At 43.2% G+C, this 26,544-nt stretch overlaps 1 protein-coding gene across 2 annotated transcripts in view; it reads right to left on the bottom strand.

Moving 5' to 3' along the window:
• Positions 1-26,544, bottom strand: part of DOCK2 (dedicator of cytokinesis 2) — a 458,739-nt gene that overhangs the window by 242,247 nt on the left and 189,948 nt on the right. For both annotated transcript variants that reach the window (XM_061393166.1, XM_061393167.1), the window contains one exon: positions 12,009-12,104. In XM_061393166.1, the coding sequence (XP_061249150.1) occupies positions 12,009-12,104 (96 nt within the window). The remainder of the gene's footprint in view (positions 1-12,008; positions 12,105-26,544) is intronic.

Here is a 26,544-nt window from a genome sequence, read left to right as displayed (position 1 = left end):
CTGGACATTTCTTTTGTAAATCCCTCACACTCATCTCACCAGGGAACAAAGTCCCAGGGGACAGGAATTGTCATCTGCATCCCTGAGACCCTCCAAGTGTTTATCACATTGCCTGAAAAGCTGTAAATGTTTCACATTTGTTGAATGAATTTAGAGAAAAAAAAAATGGAAACATTAAAAAGAGAAACAGTCCAGACTGAAAAGACAGAGCAGAACAAGACCAGGAGTCCTGACTTTAGCCCCTGATTTTCTGCACATTTTTGAACAAGTTCCTTCACCTCCATCCCCCCACCTCTGTCTTCAAAATAAAACCATCTGCCTTTCCGGCTTCACAGGCTGGTTAGAAGAAAAGTGAAATTATATACATGAAAATGTTTCAGTAAGTTTGACTATCTCATTAATTCCTATTTTTAAAGAAATAGTGTTTGAGGGTGTTTTTTTCCCCTGATTATAAAAGGAAAGCAAAATCATTTTAGAAAAAGCAAAACTGCAGAAATATACAAATCATGTGTCCTTTAAGCAGGAGATACCAATGTTATTTTAGCTTCAGAACAAGGCCCCTGGGTCTGACCTCTAGGCGGTCCAGAGGCTCTGGTGAGGGGTCACATTCCTTCCCTGCTTTAACATTCATTGCCCACGATGGCTTTCTTACTGTTGTTTCTGATATTTCTATAATCCTCTCAATAAATTTAAATTTTAGGATTTCCTTATTGTTAAAAAATTATCACGAATACGTAATGGCTACATAAATTCATCACTGTGTGAATGTAGCGTGAGTCTAGGAAAACGGAGCTGATTTCCCTGAAGTCACAGAGAAGGCCAGTGCCCTGGTGGGGACGACATAGACGGGGACCCGCAGGGAAGCCTGCTTCACTTGCTATTGTTCGGCAGCGTTTCTCCGCAAGCAGCTCCAGTCCCTCACAACATTCCCAGGCAAGGTGCCTCCATGGTGAGATTTTTCCTCCCTGTCTGGGATTCAAGACTTTGTGGCAGACATCTGGTGGCTGGTTTCATCTCAAGGTTGAGGGGTGGCTATGTTCACAACCCAGCTGTGGCAAATATTTTAAGTCAGGGCCATAAAATAACTTGTAATCTGACTCCTAACACTTGTATCAAAGTAGGGAGAACGCTATAGCACAGAAGGTGGTGAGTGTGTGCTCAGATGTTCAGTTGTGTCCAACTCTCTGCAACCCAGTGGACTGTAGCCCAGCAGTCTCCTCTGTCCTTGGGATTCTTCAGGCAAGAACACTGGAGTGGGTTGCCATGCCCTCCTCAAGCAGATCTTCCCAACCCAGGGATCCAACCTGCGTCCCTTATGTCTCTTGCATTGGCAGGTGGGTTCTTTACCACCAGTGCTACCTGGGAACACTAGGGGGAAACAATGGCTCTTACTTACTGAAGGGCTGCTATGTGTTCCATTCTGTGCTGCGAGCCTTAACACATATGTCCCAGTCCTCACTGTGGGACTGACAGGTGCTAACCATTATTAGCCCCATTTTACCAGGGCTTCCCTGGTAACTCAGACAGTAAAGAATCTGCCTGCAATGCTGCAGACGTAGGTTCAGTCTTTGGGTTGGGAAGATCCCCTGGAGAAGAGAATGACAATCCATTCCAGTATCCTGGCCTGGAGGAGTCCATGGACAGAGGACCCTGGTGGGCTACAGTCCATGGGGTTGCAAAGAGTCAGACATGACTGAGCAATGAACACAATAACACACAGCCTCATTTTACAGACAAGGAAACTGAGGAAGCTGAACTGTCATGAGGAGACTTCTTAGCTATGAGATAAGGTCGCCTCACTCGCTGAGAAAAAGAGGACCAGATCCCAGCCAGCAAAATCTTTCCAAACTCCAAACCATGTGCCCCAAGCCCTATAGTCCTTAGAAAGCAACATTGGGTGTAAGGGTGCTCATCAGGGCCTAAACGGAAGATCTTCTAAAGTCTGCAAGGTTTGCCAAGGATGAGGTAAGACCAGCCTTGCTTCTAGCACCAGGGAATAGGATAGGAGATGTGATAGAGTCTACCCTTTAAGAACACACTTAAAAGTACTTATTCAAAATCAGATGGGGCCAGCTCCACTGACAGAAGCCAAAAGACACTGAGATATTTGCAGCAATTTCATTAGGATAATGATACACTGGTCCTGCATTTCCTGCTGCTGCTAAGTCACTTCAGTTGTGTCCGACTCTATGCGACCCCATAGACAGAAGCCCACCAGGCTCCCCTGTCCCTGGGATTCTCCAGGCAAGAACACTGGAGTGGGTTGCCATTTCCTTCTCCAATGCATGAAAGTGAAAAGTGAAAGTGAAGTTGCTCAGTCATGTCCAACTCTTTGCGACCCCATGGACTGCAGCCCACCAGGCTCCTCCATCCATGGGATTTTCCAGGCAAGAGTACTAGTACTCCCTGTACTCTTCCCTGCTCTCTGCCTCCCTCTATCTGCCAATAGCAGCCCCTGGGGTGGCCAGGGGAGGCCACAGCTTTTCCAGGGTCTGGGCTCACCTGCCCTGCAGAACCACAAGGCTCGTGTTACTGAGTCAGGTGTGAAACTGTCAAGGCAGTAGCGTGTCTATTATCTAGGGGTGCTCTTACCTCCTGGCAGAGGTCTGTTCAATTGGGTGGACCAGAGAGAATGCAGTGGCTATTTTTAAAAATTTAGGAACTTTTGGTGCTTCTCTGGCAGTCCAGTGGTTAAGAATCCATTTGCCAATGCAGAGGGCACGGGTTCGATCCCCGCTCTGGGAAGATCCCACAGGCCACTAAGCCTGTGCACCACAACTACGGAGCCTGAACACCCTAGAGCCTGTGCTCCACAACAAGAGAAGCCGCCACAGTGAGAAGCCCCAGGTACTGCAACTAGGAAAAGCCCTTGGTGATGGAGACCTGGCGCCACCGAAAATAAAAATAAATAAAATTCAGGAAAAAAAATTAGGAACGTCACAATTCCCATCATGTGACTTACCATGCGACAAAAGGAAGCTTTGGAAATGAGGCTGGATTTTTATGCTCTGGCTCTCAAATTTTAATTTGCCTAAAAGAATGCTACTACACAAAGCCAATAAAGCATTTGGAATTTTATATAGGTATTCAAAACAAATCCTTAAGGGAAAGTCTGGCATGAAAATCTTTTCTCGTCTTACTTTTTAAGTCATAATTTTTTTTAAAGCTAACCACTGATGTGTGCTTTCAGTTAGTTTTGTGCTTTCCATTCATTCACGCTCACGGCTCAGATGAGCACCTCTACTTGCCATGCTCTGGGCCAGTGGGCAGGAACCCCTGCCCAGGAACCTGAAGGAGGAAGGGAGTTGGCATGGTGGAAGACCTTGCCTTGAGATGAAAATTAGGAGGGTTTGTTCTAGACCAGGGGTCCTCAACATCCAGGATCTAATGCCTAATAATCTGAGGTGGAGCTGATGTAATAATAGTAGATATAAAGTGCATAATATGTGTAATCTGCTTGAAACATCCTGAAACCATACCTCCCCCTCATCCATGGAAAAATTCTTTTCTAGGAACCTGGTCCATGGTGCCAAAAAGTTTGGAGACTGCTGCTCTAGCAATGGCACCCCACTCCAGTACTCTTGCCTGGAAAATCCCATGGACGGAGGGGCCTGGTGGGCTGCAGTCCATGGGGTTGCTAGGAGTCGGACACGACTGAGCGACTTCACTTTCACTTTTCACTTTCATGCATTGGAGAAGGAAATGGCAACCCACTCCAGTGTTCTTGCCTGGAGAATCCCAGGGATGGGGGAGCCTGGTGGGCTGCCGTCTATGGGGTCGGACACGACTGAAGTGACTTAGCAGCAGCAGCAGCAGCTCTAGACAAAGGTAGTGGCCTGTAGGAGAATGCAGAAGGGGAAAGGAGCACTCTGGGAGCAACAGAGCAGTTCCCTCGAGCTGGCACAAGTGTGGGAGTTAAGGGGCACCGGGGAAAGGCATAGCCTGGACTGGGTGCCCAAGAGCCATGCTGAGCAGCTGGGCCTTCATCCTGGGAAACTGTGGGGCCAATGATGCTTTATCTCCAAGAGAAGTGCTACTTTAGAAGACCAAGTTGGCCAGTGTGAAGAACTGGAACAGAACGAGAAAGAAGGGAGTGTGTCTTATTAGAAGCTGTAGCAACGGCAGCAGTGAGAGATAGTCATGGCCAGACCCAGGCTGGTGGCATCAGTGGGAGAGAGAAGCGCTTCATTTTGAGAGGTCTTTAGACTAGAATGAGCAGAATATAGAGAAGAGCTGCATGTGGAAGAAGATGACTCTTTGTCCTTCCAAAGCCCTTTAGAATCTCCTTGTCTCCATTCTGCATTGTCTTCTGTAAGACCTGCTATTTCATAAGCACCAACATTCAAATAAACAGAAAATTATTCTGATTTCACAGGTTTTTATGGTTCAGTCACCAGAATTGAACAGCTTGATCCTAAAGATATCATTGCCATCATAAAACCACCAATATTTTATGCCATCTTATAGGTTTCTAAAAGTTACCACACAGTCATCCCATTAGGTTCCACGGTCTAGGCAGAAAAACAGCTAGGTTTAAGGTGCTCATTATGACCTTTAGAATATTTGATGCCTAAATAGCAATTTAAGGTATTAATAGTGTAGGAGTATTTAAGTATATCCTATTTAAGTATATTTAAGTAATAGTTAAGTATATTCTATTTAAGATCAGGGACTCTAGCAATGGCACCCCCTGGGTTCAAATTCTAGCTCTTTCAACAAAGAAACTGTGTAGTCACAGGCAAGCTACATAACCTTTCCATGCTCGTTATTTCATTTGTAAAATACGAGTACCTGATGCAGATTAAGTGAGGTGAAGCACATATGGTGACTTAACTTTCTGCCTGGAACACCGATGTTTTCTCAATAAATGAGAGCTTTAGTATACACATCATTTTTTAATGAAGTGTTAAGTCACCAAGTGAAGGTCAAGAGTCAACTGACCACTTCTGGTCGAGTCCCCCACCTCCTCAGGTCCTGGACTGCCCTCAGACGTCCTCTCCATGGGATGGGCTTGATGTGGGTGGGACTGGCACTGCCGCCATGCCCCTGCACAGGCCGCCTGAGTCGCTGGGCTCACAGGTGGCAGAGAGTAATCAAGCAGGTGGGCCATTTGTCATTTGGAAAGAGAAGTCAGAGCTTTGAAATCCTGGCTCTCTGATGACTCAGGTGCTTTTTGAGGGATGTTTTCCACTTTTTTTTTTCCTTTTTGAATAAACTGCTCTGAAATTCTGGAGCTAGCCTCATCTCAACTGCATTTACCTGTATTTAATCACTCGGTAGACTCCTCTGTGAAAACTGGGGTAATTAGGCCCAAAATATATCACCAAGAGGCTTATTTTAACTACCTAAAATAAAGCTAGATCCTAATTTCAACAAAATTATCAGATCATTTCCCTTCTAAGAACTTCTGGTGGTGCTCAGGATTCCTGATTCTCCCTGTGGGATTGTCCAGCCTCTGCAGTGGGAGGCCAGAGGCTGGGCACAGCCTTTTCTAGAGCAGTCAGCAGCAGGACTCATAAGCCAGAGAGGGGTTCTCTGATGCCCCCTCACCTGTACAGGTGAACTTGGACATTTTCCCCCACACTTTGAGACCTGGGGACAACACAAGGTACCCACGGTCTGATGTCAGAGGCGCCTTAGTTCACATCCCATCCTGCTACTAGCCATGTGACCTTCACTATGATGCTTCCATCTTTGGAAGCTCAGTCAGTCTATTCTCCTGACCAATGGGAGAGGGTGACACTTACCTGTGAGCCTCAAAAATGAACTCCATCGCACAATAGGGATTTTCAGTTAAACTTTCTTATATTTTAGCAATCTCTCGAGATTACAATCAGTGCAATAATATACTACCTTGCTGCAGTTTAATTGGTAGCAAGATCTCTTTCTACTGAGATCATAAAATCATGGTGCATCTTACACTGGATAAAATATGACTGTAGCACATAGAAACCATTCCCTGGTAAAAATGCACACTCTTAGATTACTGGCTTTTTCCATTGCGTGTTTGCTCTTACACTACAACCTTCTTAAAGAGCTAAGAATATGTGAAAGGGAATATTGGTTATAAAGGAGCTTTTGGATTAAGCCAGAAAACACCAATTACTTCAGTCAATACATAATATTTGCAAGAATCTTGTACACATTGCTGTTCTCTAATCTTATGCTTGTAACAGACATCACAGATCAATTCAGCACTTCTTCCCACTGAGCCAAGATGTAGCCTGAGAATTTTTTTCAACACAGTACAACAGGCAGCCATTGCCAACCCACCAGAGCTGGCACATAAAGTGAAATCTATTTTCTGCCCCTGACTCAGGGCCTCAGAAGGCAGGGAAGAGAGAAAGAGGATGGGCATTGGCCAAATTAGGAAACTTAGATATATGACAAAGATCTCAAAAAATAATACAGTTCACTGTGCAAGGTCTAGAGTGTGGAAACTTTCTCCTACTTGCCCTTATCCAAAAGGTCCTTTCTACCAAACCACGCTGCCTTTCTCAGCATCAAAGTCAAAATCTTTGGTCATTTCAGTAAATAAACATTTATCTGACAGATTATACTCTGGCAAAGAGAGGAAGAGAGAGAAGCAGCCATGTAAAAGTTTGTTTTTCTTTTTGTAAAAATTTCCTTTTGCTCATTTGTTACCATCAACATTCCATTGTTCAGGCAGATGGTCTACAGAGAAAACTCAGGAATGGCTATTTCCAGCAAATGATAATTACAATGTGCTGTACACAAGAATCAATCCACCCTAGCTAGGGCTTCTGTAATTTTAATACCAACACCTTCTATTGCAACGTGTCTACTCCTACAAATAAGAAAAAAAAGTCACTATTTAACCCCACATAGTGACACAAGAGCAACGCAGCCTACACCCAGTCGAGGTCTCTTGGGATTTCAGAACTAGATGCTTCTGGTTTTTGTCATAAATATTGATTGTTTAATATTCCCAAGTAATGGAAACCAGCCAATAAAAATCATATCTGGAAAATTTAAAGTGATGGTTGGAATGGCAATCTCGTCTCCTTGTCAAATTTCAATTTGAATTTAAATTGGGGCCTTCAGTGCTAATACAGAGACCCCTGACCTCTGAGTAATTACTTTCCAACATAATTTTCTTTAATTTGGATGAGATAGTTCTAAGAATTGCTGGAAAGGCCTATTTTATGAAAATGAAGCTAAATCTTAGGAAAGACCTGTTTTATTTCTTCCTTCTAGTTCAGGCCCCTGAAGAAGGATATGGCGATCCACTCCAGTATTTTTGCCTGGGAAATTTCATGGACAGAAGACCCTAGTGCGCTACAATCCATGGGGCTGCAAAAGAGTCAGACAGGACTTAGCATCTAAAGAACAACAAAAGTTTAGGCACATCCCTGTTTCTAGTGAGGTGTGCTTGCTACACATCTCTAGTACTCTCTACTCGGCACTCTCATCACTGTAATTACAGCATCGAATCCAAGAGTCACTGAGACTAATGACACAGCTAGCAACTCAGAACTGCAAGGCTCCCAGCGTTAGGCTGGAGTGAAGTGAAGTGAAAGTCTCTCAGTCATGTCCGACTCTTTGCATGGACTCTTCGTCCATGGAATTCTCCAGGCCAGAATACTGGAGTGGGTAGCCTTTCCCTTCTCCAGGGGATCTTCCCAAGCCAGGGATCAAACCCGGACTGCAGGCAGATTCTTTTACCAACTGAGCCACCAGGGAAGCCCAGCATCAGGCCTGGGCAGGGCAGGGAAAGTCTGAACAGGCAATTCTTTACACTCTACCCACACTTCCTGAAATGTGGGTTCCTGGTATTCAGAAAAAGTGTTCCCTGAAAAAGGAAAGGCAACCTAAATTGAGAGAAAAGCATATACACAAATATGAAGGTATAGTATAGCACCACACTTTCAGGGAGTATTTCACTCATTCCTTTGCTCAACAAACATTTATTGAGCATCCACAGTAAACCAGGTACCCTGCTAGGTGAGAAGGATAAAAAGGATGAGTTAAATGTGGTCCCTGTCCTCATGGCAGTCCATGGAATGTAGCGGTCATGAGCACAGAAGTCAGAAAACGCCCTCGTAAATGACTAAGTGTGGCAAGCCTGATGACTGAGTGTGTCACCTGGGGTGCTGGGAGCCGAGTGGGGAGTGGGGTGGGGAGGCACCAGGTCAGAGGTGCTGAGAGCAGCAGGACTTGGCGAGTGGCTAGAAGTGGTGGCGGTGAGGGAGGGGCCAAGGGCAGCGCCTCAGCTCTAGGAGGTCAGCTCCATAAGCTGAGATGGTGAGTGCTGGCAGTGTGGCGGAGACTCCAGGGGGGTCGTGATGAGTTGGGATTGGGATACAGTGAGTGTGAGGTACTTGAGAGGCATCCCATTGGAGGGCATGGTTTTCCTGCAGGCCCAGACTCACTTCTGAGCCTTTGTGCTGAGTGTATAAGAGGCTCTCAGAAAATGCTGCATGAATAAACAGATGCATACTATGTAGAAGAAACACACATGCAAGTGCTTCTCAGGTATTACTACATTTAACTGTCACAGCAACTCTATGAAAAAGGTCTGTTATTACCCCCATTTTACAGATAGGCCCAAGTCTCAAGTCTTACGGTACAAGAGAAGAATATAGATGTCAACTTCACGGATGAAAATGACTTAGAAACGAAACAAAGCAGGCAAAGGGAAAGATGCTCAGTACCAACAGCCGTCAGATAAACACACATGAAAACCACAATGAGGTGCCACTAGAACTGTTAAAACCCAAAGGACTGACAGTATCAAGTGCTGCTGAGGATGCGGGCGAACACGGAACACCCGTACACTGATGGGAAAGTAAAATGGCAAAACAGGGAAAAGAGCTTGGCAGGCTTTTATAAGGTTAGACACACACTTCCCGTAGGCCCCAGCAATTCCACTCCTACATTTCTACCCGAGAGAAATTACAGTTTGTTCACACAAAATTTACATGTAAATGTTCACAGCAACAGTACTCACAATAGCCAAAAATCATAAACAATTCAATATCTATCAACTGAAAAAGAATAAACAAAATGTAATATATTCATACAGTGCAATACTTTTTAGTAATTAAAAGCAATTTCATACTGAAATACCCTAAAATATAGACAAACTTCAAAAAAAACTATTCACGAAAAGAAGCCAGATACAAAGGGCCTCCAACTGTATGATTTCAGTTATATGAAATTTCCAGAAAAGGCAAATCTATAGACAGAAAACAGTGGTTGCTGACCTAGCTAGCGTAGGGGTAAAGAGGTAGGGGTGGGCTGGAGAGTCACTGCAAACGGGACTTTTGGGGTGAAAAAGTATTGTAAACTAAATTATGGTTATGGTTGCACAACTGTATGCATTATAAAAGTTCATCAAACTGAATACTTATAATGGTTAAATTTAAAGGTATGTAAATCATATCTTATGAAGCTGTTAAAAAAAAGAAAGATGAGAGAGCTGTGTGGTTTAGAAGAATGGGGAGATCTCAACCAGGTTGATGAGGTTTGGGCAGCTTTACAGGGGAGTCTGTGCTGGACCTAGAAGACTAGGTAGGATTACAATTCCAGACAAAGAAGGCAGCATGAAAGTGAACAAGTGCCAGGCACGTTTGGGCAACATCAGTTCAGTTCAGTTCAGTTGCTCAGTCGTGTCTGACTCTTTGATACCCCAAGGACTGCAGCACGCCAGGCTGCAGCTGGGGCAATATGCCGATATCCACTTTGGCTAGATACTGTGGATGGATAAAAGTAGATGAAAAGGCTGAAAATTTTGGTTATGGCCAGATCACAGAAGCTGAGAATGGCCAGACTAGTGCATTTATACCTTAATTTGGCAGACAGTAGGGAGCCGCTGAACATTCTAGAGTAGGGGAATGTCCTGGCAAACATTAACAGACCAGCAGTGAGCAGTGTGCATTGGAGGGCAAGCAACCGGGACACGGCACCAAATAAAGGTCTCAGCATGAAACGGCCAGACTCGGCTCGCCTGACTATGTTGCTGATGTGAAGGGACAGAGAGACACACTGCACCCAAGAGAAAGCAAAATAATAACAGACGCCAATTACTTGGTGCTTTCTATGGGCCAGGCACTGTTTTAAAGACTCACTGCTCTAAAAACGAGACAGAGACTTAAGAGCCTGCTATATATGGAATGAGCCAAATAGATTGATGATCGTCTTTAGGTCTGGCTCCAAAGAGAAGGAATAAAGATTAGGGAGGTCATAAAATGCTTATCTAAGGTGCATTACGGGAACCACAGATGTGGAAACTTGTAACTGAATAAAAAATAATGGTGATGCTCTAAAGGTGGAAGGATGGACAGATGACAGAGGATGGTTCACATGGCTCTCTGCTTCAGAAGGCACTGCTGGTGCCCTCCACGGATGTCACCACTAGGAACCAAGCACCCACATGAGTAGACGGGACTGAATGGGGAGGAAGAAGACTGTTACACTCAGCTGCTTCGAGGCAGGGATCAAATACCTGCCCAGCAACTGTTAGAATAAACCCTCAGCACCATATGTTCTGTATCCAGGAAGCAGGACTATAGTTACTGACAGTCGACATCCCCAAACCTGGCTCATATCATACTATTTTAAAGTAGAGATCTCAAACTGGCTTTCTGAAAGCCGAATCCAGATGTTTGGGGATCATAAAATGTTTATAAATATTTTTAAGCAGCTGCCAACCCTTAAACATCAGGAAATTTCACATAAAATATGGGAATTTTCAGCTTGTCTTGAGAAGTTGGGAGTTCTGGCAGCTGTATAGCTAATCCCACATAGTTTCAATCAATCAAAGCTGAGTAGCACTTGTCTCCATTAAACTTTAGAGTTCCTGCCTGGTGCATTTCATTTTTTCCTTCACTCATTCATTCACTAAACAAGTGTTTATCAAGTACCTACTATATTCCAGGCACTGCTGAAGGGTCTGGAGATACAAATGAACAAAACAGACAAAGATCTTTTCATTCTTCAGCTCATATTATTACAAGGAGAGCCAGCCAATAAGCAAATAAATAAAATTATATATATATATATATATATACACATTCACATACACACACATACACACACATAGATATATACAGATATATATCACTTATATAGTGATAAGTACTAGAAGAGTCCCTTGGACTGCAAGGAGATCAAACCAGTCAATCCTAAAGGAAACCAGTCCTGAATATTCATTGGAAGGACCGATGCTGAAGCTGGAGGAGAAGGGGACGACAGAGGATGAGATGGTTGGATGGCATCACCGACTCGATGGACACGAGTTTGAGTGAGCTCTGGGAGTTGGTGATGGACAGGGAAGTCTGGTGTGCTGCAGTCCGTGGGGTCACAAAGAGTTGGACACAACTGAGCGGCTGAAATGAACTGAACTAAACTAAGAAACACGAAGGAGCAAGGTATAGAGACGGAAAGCAGACGGACAAGTGCTGGATACTGTGGACAGAGCAGTCAGGCAGGGAAGTCTCTCTGATAAGGTGGCACCTAAGCCAAGATTTGATTAACATCAGGGTATAAGCAAGGAAGAGACAGGCCAAGCAGAGGGAATAGCAAATGGAATAATGTTTTATGTGTGGGAGAAACACATAAAAGAACCATCAAGGCGGGGAGGGCATTTCATGTTCTAGCAATGGTTTGGGTTTTATACTGAGTGAGATGGAAGACCACTAGCAAGACTGAGCAAAGGAGTGACACAGTTGGACGTGCCTTACTTACAAAATCTTCTCTCTGGTGACAGAACTTTCCACCATTTATAGATGAGGAAGTTGAGACTAAGAGAGGCTCCACTTACCTGCTACATTCATCTTGGGAGACAAGTCCTAAGCCCAATTTTATCTTAGCAACTCGAGTTAACTCTCATGTTCTCCCAACCCACGTAGGAAAAATCTGACCTTTATAATCCAAAACAAAGCAACAATTGTTGCTGGGCATTTAATATGACCGACGTTCCAGAAAATTCATCCCTTGACTCCAAACAGTTTGGAATGTTTGACAAGAGGAAAAGATCTACTTACAATCAGAACATGATCCCGCCCCATCGTGATGACTGTCCGGTTGACCGTGCGAAGCAGCTGGACCATGATTTCTTGGATGTGGTGGTAGGTGAAGGCCTGTAACACAGAGACATCTGTGTGACAACCAGGACACTGTACAATGTCTGCACACCGCTTCCAAAGGACGCGCGACAGTGGTAAGCATGGCGATCACCACGCCCACCACCAACAGTACCAGCAGCAGCACCATCATCGCCATCGAGCTTCCTTGCCATCACCACCTGCTTGGGGCATCAGGAACTTCACTAACCACCTGAAACTTAAGTCAGTAATTAAGAACTTAAACTCTGGAATCAGAAACTTACGGTTCAGGATACTAACTCTGTCGAGAATTACTATATTATATTGGATGAGTTACCTAACTTCTCTGAACCTTGGTTTCTTCATCCGTGTAACAGGATCTAACCTGGAATAAGAGGGAATTTAATGCAGGAAACTGGTTATACAGGTGATGAAAAAGCTGAGACACCAAGGTAACCTAAGGATTAACAATGGCAGGCAGCCGCTGTTACCTCTAGGCTGGAGTCTAGGCTGGAGAGACAAAAAGAAGAAGGCAGTGTTTCTGTAGCTGGGACGGGGGTTAGGTACTGAAAACCGTAACTACGGGAGAGCTCGTGCAGTTGAAAGTGCTTTATCCACTTTGGAGGAAAGCAGTCAACAATGAGCCATGGCGTAACATTCACAGGGTGCTGCCACTTTAAATCCAAGTCCCTGAACCTTGTAGGACTTGGTGGTGCTTTTGAGCACACGCTGTGGCAGGGAAGTGTTTTACGTATGTCTGCCTGTGTCCTCAGGTCCCTTTACCAGCATAGACTTAAGACACAGAGTTTCATCCATGCGTACTTGGGAGAGTAGTCGTGGCCAAGTGGAAAGGCTGTGGGATTGTAAACTCAGTAGCTCTAGACCTGAGTTCCAACTTTGCCCTCATCTGCTGTGTGACCTCACTTATCATCTTAACCTTTCTGAGCTTCAGGTTCCTTATTTATAAACCGTGAAAGGTTTTCTAACCAGTCTTTCATGGTTGATGTGAACATAAAAGTGAAAAATGAATTCTGAAAAAATTCACTTGCCTAATTCCACTGCAGGAAAAACTGCAGGTCTGAGATAAACCCTGGACATCAGCAATTTCTGAATTGCACGTGGGTTATTCTGACAGCGAAGAACCATGACACAACACAGTGAAGTGCTAGAAATGAAGGTTTGGATTTGGGAACATCCTGTGACTCCAGGACCTAACAATAGCCTGACATAAAGAAAGTGATAAAGAAATGGTGGCTGAAAAAGCAGGTGACCATTCACTCATTCATGAAGCACCTTATGTATCTTTGCTGCATCCAGCGTAACTATGGTTTATCTCTTAATGTAACAAATGAATGGAAAATAGGTTCACAGTTGCAAAAGAGAGAACAAGAAAACAAGAAGTGCTTATTAAAAAATGTCCTTCCCTCCCAGTGGGCCTTCAGTGACTCTTGGCACCCAAAGATAAATAACCCAGAGCTTTCTTTCCCTCTCTGCCCTACACTCACTTCTATATGCTGGCTAATCCCTGATTCCCCAGCCCTGTGGAGCTCACTGCAGGACCTCTGCCACCAGAGCTGCCATCAGAGCATGTATTTTACAGAAACAATTCTCAGACTCCATTAAGTTCAGCCAGACCTCAGTCTCTTGCTAGGCTTGAGCTCCCCATTATCCTGCCTTTCCCCACATCTTACGTTTTTCTCCTGATGCTCAAGTGGGCAAGAGAACACGCCCCTTTACTTCCTGGCTACAGGTGAACGTCCCTCCTGGTCTCCTTCCCCTTTGTTTCTTTAAGCCTTTTTGCTGGTTTACAGTCTCCTATTTCTTGCACCATGTGAGCACGATGCTTATAGCTTACTAAGTCCTGGCACACTGCTAAACACTTTAGTTCCTCTCACAATGAGATGGATGATATTATGATCTCCATTGTTCAGATAAGGAGACTGAAGCCACAGAGGTCAAGTAATTTGTACAGAGAGAGCCAGCTAGAAAGTCAGGGAAAAAGGATTCAAACCCAGAAGTTTGGCTGCAGAACCTTCCCCTCATCCAATCTCACCCAGACTGGCTGGAACAGGGACACAGATCTCTGGTTGTTACTTTGAAACCTCGTTAGCCTCTTCCATACATCAAAATGGACAGACTCTGCCTTCAATTGAGCCAGTTTCCAACTGCCTTCGGTGACTTCTAACCTTTTCTTTCCCTTTAAAGAAATCTTCAGTGCTTTTTTTCATTACTCCCTTATCTTCTCTGTATTCCTTTGCCATTTCATCAACTTAAGCCCGCTGCAAATTTATATGATAGATTCCATTTGATGTTATTTTTTTCTAGGATTACATCTCTTCCTTTACCAATACAGATAATAAAACCTTTTTCTCTTGCCCTCCTGCCCCCTGCCTCTTTTAAATAGCCATTTTTCTTAGTCCAAAGAGCATCAATTAGACTGCTCAGGAAGTTTGGTATTTAAAAGTGGAAAACTGTCAAATTCAATTCATTTCACTCTGAAAGCTCCCGAAAGGGGAAGTTGTGTAGCAGAGTGTTTTGAGATCAGACAGATTTGGGTGTGAATCTCAGTTTTGCTTATTTGAGCCTGAAGACCTTGGGTGAATTACCTTTCCTCTCTGCATTTCAGTTTTTTTTAGTTATAAGATGTGACAAACAATAGAAACCTCAAAGCACTGTTCTGAAATATAAAGTCCTGCAGGAAAAGTACTAAGGGCCAATGCGCAGTAAGCCTTCAGTGAGTGGCGGCTGCAGCTCCCGTTCCCCCAGGTCTGCAGCAGCGTTCTGGCCCGCTTTTGGAGTCCCATCACGTAGCAGAAAGTGCAGTGCAAGGCAATGCACAACCTAAACTCTGAATGATATCGAAATGTCACCCAAAGAATGTACAGCGTATATGCAAATGGAAAACTTTCAAGATGATAAACCTGCGCTAAGCAGTAAAAATGCAGCCACAAATCACCCGCCGCTAATTGCTCCGCTGCCAGGCAAGGGAGGGAACCTCTAGGAACATGTCTTACAGGCTCGAACTAAACGGTGGCTTGTAATTGAAATGACAAAGTCAGTCTTCCTATTATGGCCCTGGCAAAGAAATTAATCTTTCCAACCTAAACACACTGCAAATTGTAGTGACTTTTTTTCTTTTAATAATCATAAGCTGTGAGATCTGGAAGGAACTTGGAGTCCTTTCCTTAAATGAAATCTTATGCTTAAACCTACTATATAACATAATGAAAGGTGAGCTCAAATGGGGGTGGAGGAGCAGCCCCTGCCTTCCTGGCTCATCCTAGTCCTGATGTCAGCCCAAGACTCTGTGGAATGAGATTCAAAACTACTGCTTCCTCACAGTGCTTCCAGAATTGTGATAGAGCATACCATATAGGAGGCAATTTTAAGTAGTAATACACAGACACAGCATTTCCTAACTTTGAATACAACTGTGTGAAAGGTATCCCCTTCTTTCAAATTTTTCTTTAACCGTTTTGACAACACCAAGTAGAAAAATCTCTCTTTAGTGCTAATATGTCTTTAACACCCCTCTAGGTCATGCAAGATTCCTTTTTTAACAAAGAGGGAAGAGCAGACAGTACACAGCAGCATCTAGCTAGAACTCAGTAATATTCCTTTATGTTTATTGTGCTTATTTTTAAAGTTAAAGCTTATTTATGGCAAGTGTCTAGGAACAAGATCCGAAAGTTGGAAATAAAGCAAAATGAGGAGGCATATTTTTTAAACAGAACATTTCTGACAAGCTCATATTGGAAAAGAGGGGAGCAGTCCTCTTAACATTCTCGGGAAATGTAATTGTGTTTGATTACCATCCACATCGTGGCGTCCAGTCCCATCACTTCATGGCAAAGAGAGGGGAAACGGTGGAAACAGTGACAGACTTTATTTTTTTGGACTCTAAAAAGCATTGCAGATGGTGACTGCAGCCATGAAATTAAAAGACGCTTGCTCCTTGGAAGAAAAGCTATGACCAACCTAGACAGCATATTAAAAAGCAGAGACATTACTTTGCCAACAAAGGTCCATCTAGTCAAAGCTCTGGTTTTTCCAGTAGTCATGTATGGATGTGAGAGTTGGACTGTGAAGAAAGCTGAACGCTGAAGAATTGATGCTTTTGAACTGTGGTATTAGAGAAGATTCTTGAGAGTCCAGTCAATCCGAAAGGAAATCAGTCCTGAGTAGTCTTTGGAAGGACTGATGCTGAAGCTGAAACTCCAGTACTTTGGCCACCTGATGCCAAGAACTGATTCATTTGAAAAAACCCTGATGCTGGGAAAGATTGAAGGCAGGAGGAGAAGGGAATGACAGAGGATGAGATGGCTGGATGGTATCACCGACTCAATGGACAGGAGTTTGACTAAACTCTGGGAGTTGGTGATGGACAGGGAACCCTGGCATGCTGCAGTCCAAGGGATCACAAAGAGTTGGACATGACTGAGCGGTTGAACTGAACTGAACCATCCACAACTGATTACAGCTCTATGAAGATGAAGGTTAACTTGTAGAAAAATAACCAAATGTGAGTTTTGCTTTTTGCTGGTTTGCTAAAGGTTCTACTGATTTGTAGAATGTTGTCTTATATGTAAGGACAATTTTCTACAAGCATGTGTTCCCCTTCCCCCCGCCCAAAAAAAATCAATATCCTAAATACTTTTAAATCAGCTCTTTCATTGTTCAGCTGATACCCTAGTTTATTAAATAAAACTCTGAAACTTGCTATCTAATTGCATAAGATGATATTAACAGATATTTATTTATTTGGTTGCACCATGCCTTAAGCAGAGGCTTCCCTGAAGGCTCAGCAAGTAAAGAGTCTGCCTGCAATGCAGGAGACACAGGAGCCATCGGTTCAATCCCTGGGTTGGGAAGGTTCCCTGGAGGAGGAAAATGGCAAACCCATTCCAGTATTCTTGCCTAAGGAATTCCATGGACAGAAGACCCTGGTGGGCTACAGTCCGTGGGGTTGCAGAGAGTCAGACAGGACTGAGTGACTGATGCAGGCGCCACGCGCGTGATTGTCAGTCTTCGATGCAGCACGAGGGATCTTTAGTTGTGGCATGTGAACTCTTGGTTGCAGCATGTGGGGTCTAGTTCCCTGACCAGGGACGGAACCCAGGGGCCCTGTGCTGGGCGCCTTAGCTGGGCGCCTTCCACCACCAGTGGAAGTCCCCGTCAGATGATATTTTTAACTGTTTGAGGACTCTGCATTGTACAAGTGACATTATTTTTATAAAAGTTACAAATATGTGTAGTTTAAAAACATTCTCCAAGGTTCATTAAAGAAACAAAGCAACAAAACAGCAGTGCCTCGTGTTCTGCTCACCAGGGGAACCTCTTTACTTCTTTTAGCTGCTGAAGTTGTTATTTCGGTATTTATGACTGTGTTGCCAAAAACATGCTTGCATTACTCCTTTCTAAACAAACGTTTTCTTCCTTTTCATGCTATCTGCAAGCTCACCATCATATAAGACAAGGATCTCACTCTCATTCCTGTCTCTTCCCCATCAGGCCCTTGCGTCCTTCCCATTTCTCCTTCCCATCCAGCGGTAGTGTATGCAGTTTTGCTTTGACCCATATTTAGCATGGGCTTCCCTGGTGGCTCACACAGTAGAGAATCCACCTGTAATGCAGGAGACCCAGGTTTGATCCCTGGGTCGGGAAGATCCCCTGGAAAAGGGAATGGCTACCCACTCCAGTATTCTTGCCTGAAGAATCTCATGGACAGAGGAGTCTGGCAGGCTACAGTCCATGGGGTTGCAAAGAGTTGGACACAACTGAGTGACTGACACTTTGACATTCATATTTAGCCATTTAAAAAGTTCTCCAAACTGTAACCAATTCCCATTTCTAGTGCCACCTGGGAAGCCCAGAGTTCTTCCTTAGTCCTCTTTAACCAATGGTGACATTTTAGTGTGGGTAACTCAAAGGCTGGTTGCCAACCCTGGGTACAGGAGTAGGGCTTGTGGTCTGGAAGCTTCACTGCAGGGTGATCGGACTGGGGAATTACTATGAGAAGCGCAGGTATCAGTACACACAATTCTTTCTTCTGGGCTGGTCTGGGCTGGTCAGATTACACAGACAAGACTTTTCTGAGCTCTTGTCTGAAGGCCTAAGGCCTGGCTGCCAGCATTGCAGAAGCTGAGTGGGAGGAAAGTGCTGGGCCTGTGAGCTTCCAGGATGCATACTTCGACTGAAACCTTGTTTTGAGTGAGACATCACTCCCTTCGATTTTGCCTGGTGTCTCCTAGTCCAGATACCTGCTGTTTTATCCTCTTTATAGAACGAACGTCCAGTGACCCAGCTGCTCAGAGTCAGGCTGCTTCTTTCACAGACTTGCAACCGATCCTACTTGTTTGAACTTCTCTCCTTCATCCTACCTCCAGGGACACTCGGTATCACCGTTTCCTCAAACTGTGCCAGCAATCTTTGCTTTAGACTGGATGAATTTTCAGTTTTCTGCATTGCTGGCTTATGAATCATGTCATTTATTACTTTTTCACATGATATCTATCTTCCTTTTATAAAACTCCCTTTAATATTTTTTCAGTAGGTTTTTAACAGGGAGCAAAAGATATAACTATGTTTCATCTACCATCTTTTCAAAGATGTCTACCCTAAAATTTCATGTTTAAATATTTATAAGTGAGTGAATTTAATTAGAAGAATTACAAGTATATGGGTCAATGTTTAAATAACAAGAAAATGAGATTATATAATACAAATGTCTCAGATTTTGAACTTCAACTTTCTTGGGAGGGTGGGTGGGTGGGTGAGTACTACAAGGTCACGTAACCAGTGACAGTCATGTCATTAACGCTAGAATGAAAAATCAGTTCTGCCGAGCAAAGTCCAACTGACTGCTCCCTCTGCTCCAGCATGCGAACAGCCTTGGCCCTTGTGTTCATGCCAAGGACAACCCCAGCTCCTCTTTTCAGTATTACGATGAAGACTATCAGGTCACAGTTACAGAGTTAAATCCAAAGACCTTCTTTGTTTAACAAAAGAGTAATGATGCATGTTCTGACCATAACATCCATGGACTCTATTGTTTTTCTCTTCTTTGTGTTCCTATATAAAAAGTCTTTTCAACCTCTTTCTGATCTCGAAAGCACCACAAACACTAACCTAGAAAGAAAACATCCTAACTTCCAAGATAGTGCCCACTATCACCTAGAGCAGAGCCATCCTCTCTCTCTCCTCTGGCTCCACTATCACCTAGAGCAGAGCCATCCTCTCTCTTTCCTCTGGCTCCACTATCTCCTAGAGCAGAGTCATCCTCTCTCTCTCCTCTGGCTCCTGGAGGTGATGCGATTTTCTCATGAGTTTAATTCTGGGTTTAATGCTGTTTTCTTTCCTCCTACGAGAACTGGTTTCCATTCTGAAAGACTTGACTTTACCACAGAACAGCTCATTGTGTGAAGCAAGTGAAAGAGTCAGCTAGTGACTCAAAGGACATGGGAGTCAGGATCAGTGAAGTTGGCTGGGGGTCTTTGCTGCACCCCATCATCTCTGCCTCTCCTACCCATGAGTAACCCCCACTTTCGGGCTAGGACTTGGGCAATTCCTTCTTGCGGTCATGAGTGTCTTTACACTATAGGTTAGTTTTCTCTAGAGGGGAGAGTTTGAGTTGGTGGTAGAGGGAGATAATAAAGGAAAGGAAGATGTGGGTTCTTACTCTCACACCACTGTTACCTAACAATCTCAAGGTCATCCTATAAGCTAGGAGCTGTGCACGTGGACTTGACATGCATAATCTCATTTCCTTATCTTAAAAACCCACTGAAGCCCCAGATGTGAAATACAGGGATCAGAGAGGCTTACACAGGAACAATAATTCCACTTGCTAGGGAATTATCCATTCATTGGTGGCCAAGTCTGAACCAGAGCTGACTTCTGTCTAATTCTATGCTCCTTCCACGTTTGAAAGTATGATGGTAGTGCTGAGGTGGGAAGTGCTTTAAACTCTCCAAAACCTCTCTGGCAATGATTTTCAGGATTCTAAAGATACAGTCTCTCCTTGAGAGATTATAGAGCTACCACTAACTGTGTTCCTTCCTTGTGACGGTCAGTCTCACATCTTTGAGCCTCAGTTTCTTCATCTGTGGCATAATGGCACCCACAATACCAGAGTTACTTTGAGAATCTAATGATTCTCTGTAGGTATTTCCAGCACATGATTGCTAACATTTTTTGAGCTTTTACTACATATTATGCATATATTTGCTGGGAAAGATTGAAGGCAGAAGGAGAAAAGGGCGACAAAGAATAAGATTGTTGCATAGTATCACCAGTTCAATAGACATGAACTTGGGAAAACTCCAAGAGATGGTGAGGGACAGGGAAGCCTGGAGTGCTGCATCCCATAGGGTCGCAAAGAGTCGGACATGACTTGGTGACTGAACAACAGCATGCATGTATTACCTTAGGGAATTCTGAAAGACCCTATGAAACGAGGGAAATACTTTAATTATCCAAGAGTAACAGATGAGGCAACTGAGGTTCTGGCTGTGGTCACATGCCACATAAATACTGATTCAAACTCCAACTCAAGTCTGTTTGACCCCAGAGTCCAGGCTTGTAATTGCCACTGCCTCCGTTTTTTAGGATCACAGAAATGAATGGATGTGGCAGAATTTTATAGACGATACATCATTCTGTGAATGTGTCCAAAGTAAATAATAACACAGACATTTGTGTGCACAGCTGTTGTTAGCATATTGTATCACTTATAATATCCAAATGTAGCAAGTAAGATAAATGTCCCCAAATTGGGCTTATCCACACAATGGAGTAAGGGGAACATAGATACATCTTGATTCAGAAAGATATACTTAATATATCAGTACAAGCAGACTACACAACACCACATATGATATAAGCCAATTAATATTTTGAAAAATATTTTTCTATGTCCAAAAGTTCTGAAAAAATTAATAGGGAACCATTAACAGTGATAATCTTGAACAGGGAGGAGAGGAAGAGATATGAGGTCAAAGGGATAATTTACTTGCTAAGATTTGTTGGACATTTTCACAATAATCATGTGTAATAATAAAGAAAATAGAACTATTGCCCAATTGGAACAAAATGAGAGTCAGTCCACACACCTTGGGCTTCCCTACTGGCTCAGATGGTAATGAATCAACCTGCAATGCAGGAGATCTGGGTTCAATCCCTGGGTCAGAAAGATCCTCTGGAGAAAGGAATGGCTACCCACTCCAGTATTCCCGCATGGACAGAGGAGCCTGGCAGGCTATGGTCCATGGGGCCGCAAAGAGTTGGACATGACTGAGCGACTAAGCTTGCACGCATGCTACACACCTAAGGAACCATATTCACAGAGGACTGAGTGGACACACACCAGGGACGGCCGTGCACTGCAGGTAGCTCTGTGTTCAGAGCTGAGGGCGCTTCCCCTCCTGGAGAGCCCCACCCTGTGCTCCTGAGGTGGCCATGGAGCCTTGGTGCTCACACGCAGAGGGCTGTTGTCAATGGTACTGAGACAGAGTGGGCAAGAAGCACTGCAAAGTCACACAGGTCAACGCTTTTGTAAAAGGCACAACTATGAAATATTTTATTCCATTAATCAAAAGCTTTTTGCCTACACTTCATGACAAGTAAAAAAATCTACTTAAAGCAACAACAAAAAAAAGTGACAAAACTATCACCTCTCTCTCTCACACACACAAATACCATTGTGCCTAGAGAGAAATGTTGCTTTTATTTAGATTCTGTAAGCGGTTTTGTGGGGTTTTTATTAATACACTGGGATCTCCAACACACAGCCTAGAGTGCAAAAAACTGAACCTCCCCAAGTCTAAGAGTCCAACAACTTAATGCTGATGAATGGAGGCTGGGTGGGGCCATTTGTGAAGATGTACCTTGGAGATGCTCTACTTTCCTGTTCTTCAAAACAGAAGGAATCTACGGGGATTGTGTAAGGAGTAATGAATAAAGAACACAACTAACATCTGTTGAATTCATACTGTGTGTCAGGCAACGGACTGTGTTCAGTCCAGTTCAGTTCAGTCGCTCAGTCGTGTCCGACTCTTTGCAACCCCATGGACCACAGCACGCCAGGCCTCCCTGTCCATCACCAACTCCCGAGCTGTGTGTTCTGTATTTATTATTTTGCTGCATCTTGACCAAAACCCTGGGGATAAGTGTTACTCTATTTTAGGATGTAAAATAAGATCCATTCTAATCTAATTATTATTACTGTTCAATAAATGTTGAGCACTTAATATATGCCATATACTTCTACAAGGTCTTTACAGGCACATCTCATTTAATTCACAGAATAATCTTGTCAATCTACTATACTGGTCCTTCCCATGTTACAGATGAGGGAATTGAGAGGTTTATTAAACTTGTCCAGAAGCACAGAATAGGTGATGGAGCTGAATTTGAGTCTATGTCCTCTTGGTTGCAAGGCTCCTGTGTTGTGTGCATGGCTCTTTATAGAAACTTTGTATTATTTATAATACATACATGTAACAAGGAAGACAAATTAACAAGTGGCCCACCAGAAATGGGCTCCTTTAGGGTTTCCACTTTAGAACTGGGGCTTGTGAGCTATTTATAATTTTTTTAATTAACAGAAATTGTACACTAACTCATTTTCAGTATTATTACCTAGTCTTATGGCAATGTCAAAATTCCTTGTTTGAATAAGAATAAGATAAACTACAGATAGGAACCCTGTTAAACTCTGTTGGCCAGAAAATTCAGAAAGTGCTTATATATTACCCATTTGTTTAAATAAGTATTTAAATTATTTAATTTTAATGCATTTTGCTTGTTCATGAGACAATATATTTTATGTATCCATAAGAATATGATTAAAAGATATGATAAGAAGTGGTGAAAAACCCTGGCGGTGAAAATCTTTGCTATTTATCCAGAAAGTGATTTAAATACGGTTCTATCCCTCTGTGTCCTGATCACCCAGAGCCTTCCCCACTCCTCCATTCCTGACCACTTCTCTCTCCTCCTCCACTGGAGTCAAACACTTCCTCTCTGTTTCCCTCTGCTTTATTCCACTGCTTCACCAGGCTTCATTCACAGTCCTGCAGTGGCTTTAGGCTAAGAAGGTGCCTGTACAGACAAGAATGATTCTCCCCCCACAATCCTGCAAATGATTTCTCAAATATACCTCCAACTATTGGTTGATATTTGTGGTTCCATGAATCAAATGTTATTCTTTGACTGAAGGCTAATTCTTTCCTGTTAAAATGAGGCCCTGAACAAGAGCATTAGAACACAAGACTACAAGCTCCTGTGAGGTAAAGGTCATGGCGTATCCAGTCCTACCTAATCCCCTTTCAGGGCTCAACAAACAGATGGCGAGTCCTCTGGGAGATCCTTGAGGATAAGGGCTAGACTGTCATTATTTTAGGTTCTTAGCACAAATACCTGACACACAATAAGTAATCACAGTTTTAATAAGGGGATACAGGATTCACTTCATTAATTAATTAGAAAAGCTAATATGAGATGTCACATAACTGCTGTACAGAGTAAGGAGAGATTCTTAGATAAGGGGATGGAATCAGAATGTAGAATCTGGAAGCTTCTGGGCATGGACTTCCTCAATTGTATGGGGTCCACAGCTTGGCCCCACACAAATGACTAAGGGGTTCTTAGACCAGGGGAGAGAGAAATCAAAATATATACACAATCTTCTCTCCTTTTTCCAACAGTGAAAATGTCCCTAATCCTCCAGACAAAGAATATAGGTATTAGACAGCTCATTCAGTGATGATTGATCTAGTTTCCTCAGCAGGGTCTCCCCAAATAAAAACTCTACTGCCAATTTTTTTTAATGGACTCTCTCCCTCCCAAATCAGGCAGGCATAAAACTGAGTTCAGAGACAGGTCTCATGAAACATCCCAGGATCTTGTGTCTCAGCCAGAATTCAGAGCCTGCACTCACTGATAAGACTTAAAGATCAATTATACAAAAAACTTTAGAAACATTACCATCAACAGGAGGCTTTAAAATTTTACCCTTGAACCTCTGTGCTTTGCCCATAAGGGATGGAGAAAGTAGGCTAATCTTAAATACAAGAGGATTGGTCAAAAAAGAGCAATAAATCTGAGGAATGAATGTGTATCTTCTGATCTATGTGTGCAGTTATACAGACATCAATGTTGTCTTTTCAGTTAAGACTGAATATAATTAAAACTCTTCCTGGAAACTCATCTCTATAAAGAAGCAATATGGAATTTGTGCTGCTCTCCATGGTGCTGATAAAATCCTGCCTCCTAAAACAAAGGCATTCTCCTCTTCTGGAGAAGTCAGAGTTCATTCTCTCTCTCCTTCCCCCTCTCTCTTTCTCACCTCATTGACCCCTATAGCGTGTGTGTCTGTCTGTTTTCATGTTTATAAAGCTTGTGTAATTTTCTTCCCTGTTCCTTAATTGTAATGATGATTTTAAATATTTTTAAACTTCTATCACATATCTAATGTTTACTATCACCCCCAGTCAACTCTTCAGAAAGTCTCTTACTATCTCTCTGTGGCAAACCTACATATCTACAATCCATCTGAAAGAGGAAAGACCAGTTAATTTTTCTGATTAATTCCAAAGTTTCCAATTTGATATACGGTCTCTGGTAGCTTTCTGGAAAAGAAGAAGGTCATCTATTTCCTGGTCTCCATAATATACTCAGTGCCCGCCATGTTAAGCCATGGCTCTGATCCCTTTCTGACCAGCTGCAAGCAGAGAAGTCTTCTTTCTTCTGAATATTCAGTCCCTTTTTATTCTCAAAGAGTGAGAGAGGGGAATAATTGATTAGTATAACCAGTTCATCTTGTACTAAATGCATGTGTTTATTCTTGAAGTACATTGAGCTTTTTTCTGATAAGTGTGTAACACTTAGAAGTAGTCTTCTGCTTCCAATGCTTCTAGATCTGGGGTGATTTTAATCTTCCCACAGTCACAATGTGTTCATGAAACAGAATTTACCTCACCTTAGCCTTAAATTGCAACCAACTCCTTCAAGGAGTTCAGCCTTTTGGGTCTGATGCAGTTCTGTTTCTCCCGAGTCCTAACACAGCCACCCTTGGTCAGCTCATCCTTCCCAGAGAGGAGGCAGAATGGCCTGAGAGTAGGCCCTACCTGTGTCTGAGACACCCTTCTCTCCTCATCCACCTGCCAATTTCTACTCAGCAGTCAAAAACCCAATTCAATCATCACCCTTGCAAAGCCTTTTCTGACTCAACCACTCTAAACTCCCATTTCACCCCACACAGGATTAGTTGTCTTTCTTTCTGGGTTCCCACAAAACCTTATTCATACTTCTCAAAACTAGGGACCCACACAGTTCAATTTTGAATGACCAAAGTGAAGCATCTGCTTGACAAAAAGTAAGCACAGAATTTTGCTTGTTTAGTTGTGAAGTCTTGGCTGATTCTTTTGTACCCCTTGAACCGTAGCCCTCCAGGCTCCTTTGTCCATGGGATTTCCCACTTAAAATATTGGAGTTGGTTGCCATTTCCTTCTCTGGAGATCTTCCGAACCCAGGGATCAAACCCATGTCTCCTGCATTGCAGGCAGATTATTTACCACTGAGCCACCAGAGAAGACCAAGCACAAAATACATGAGTAAATATATAAAATGAATGTATCAGTGGATAGAAGAATGGCTGGACAGATGGATGAACGGATGGGTAAATGATATTGCCTAAATTTACTTTAGGACTTCCCTGGTGGCTCAGATGGTAAAGAATCTTCCTGCAATGCAGGAGACCCGGGTTTGACCCCTGGCTCAGGAAGATCCCCTGGAGAAGGGAATGGCAGCCACTCCAGCATTCTTGCCTAGAGAACTCCATGGACAGAGGAGCCTGGAGGGTTATAGTCCATGGAGTTGCAAAGAGTCAGACACAACTGAGCAACTAACACACTTAAATTTATGTTGAATCTTATCAATTCAGAGTTTGATGCAAAATAACAGATGTGTTATGTATTCTCAAAGAGCAAAGATGCTGGTGATTTCTTTCCTTCTTTTTCTTTATGCAGGCACCATCTCCTCTTCTTATTTCACCTTCTAGCCTATAACCAAGAGGATGTGGTGTCATAGTTTGTCTTCTAGAATAGACTTCAAGCAGATAAATATTTAGTCTTCTTGGGACTGTTTGAAAGTTTGGAAGATTATAACTATTCCTCTCCAATCTTCCCTGAATCATGTCATTCCTTGTCCCCAGAAATGAAAACATCACTTCTGTTCTCTAAAGACTAACTCTACTCACATAAGAAAAACTCTATTTCCACAGAAGTTCCTTTCAGATTCTGTTCATCAGATTTCTAGCACCTGTCCACAAGGTCCTTTGAGGCATAGCTGTCCTTTGTCACCTACTCACAACCACACAGGGACATGTCAAGCCAGAGGGGGACATTAAAAAATACCAACTTTGCCTGCATTTTTACATTTCTGATCCCTCACAAAAATGTATAGGAAAAATTATGGC

This window comes from Bos javanicus, chromosome 20, assembly GCF_032452875.1.
Source record: "Bos javanicus breed banteng chromosome 20, ARS-OSU_banteng_1.0, whole genome shotgun sequence".
Lineage (NCBI taxonomy): Eukaryota > Metazoa > Chordata > Mammalia > Artiodactyla > Bovidae > Bos > Bos javanicus.
The sequence above is the reverse complement of the archived record's forward strand: the minus strand, read 5'-3'. Positions and strand labels throughout refer to the sequence as shown.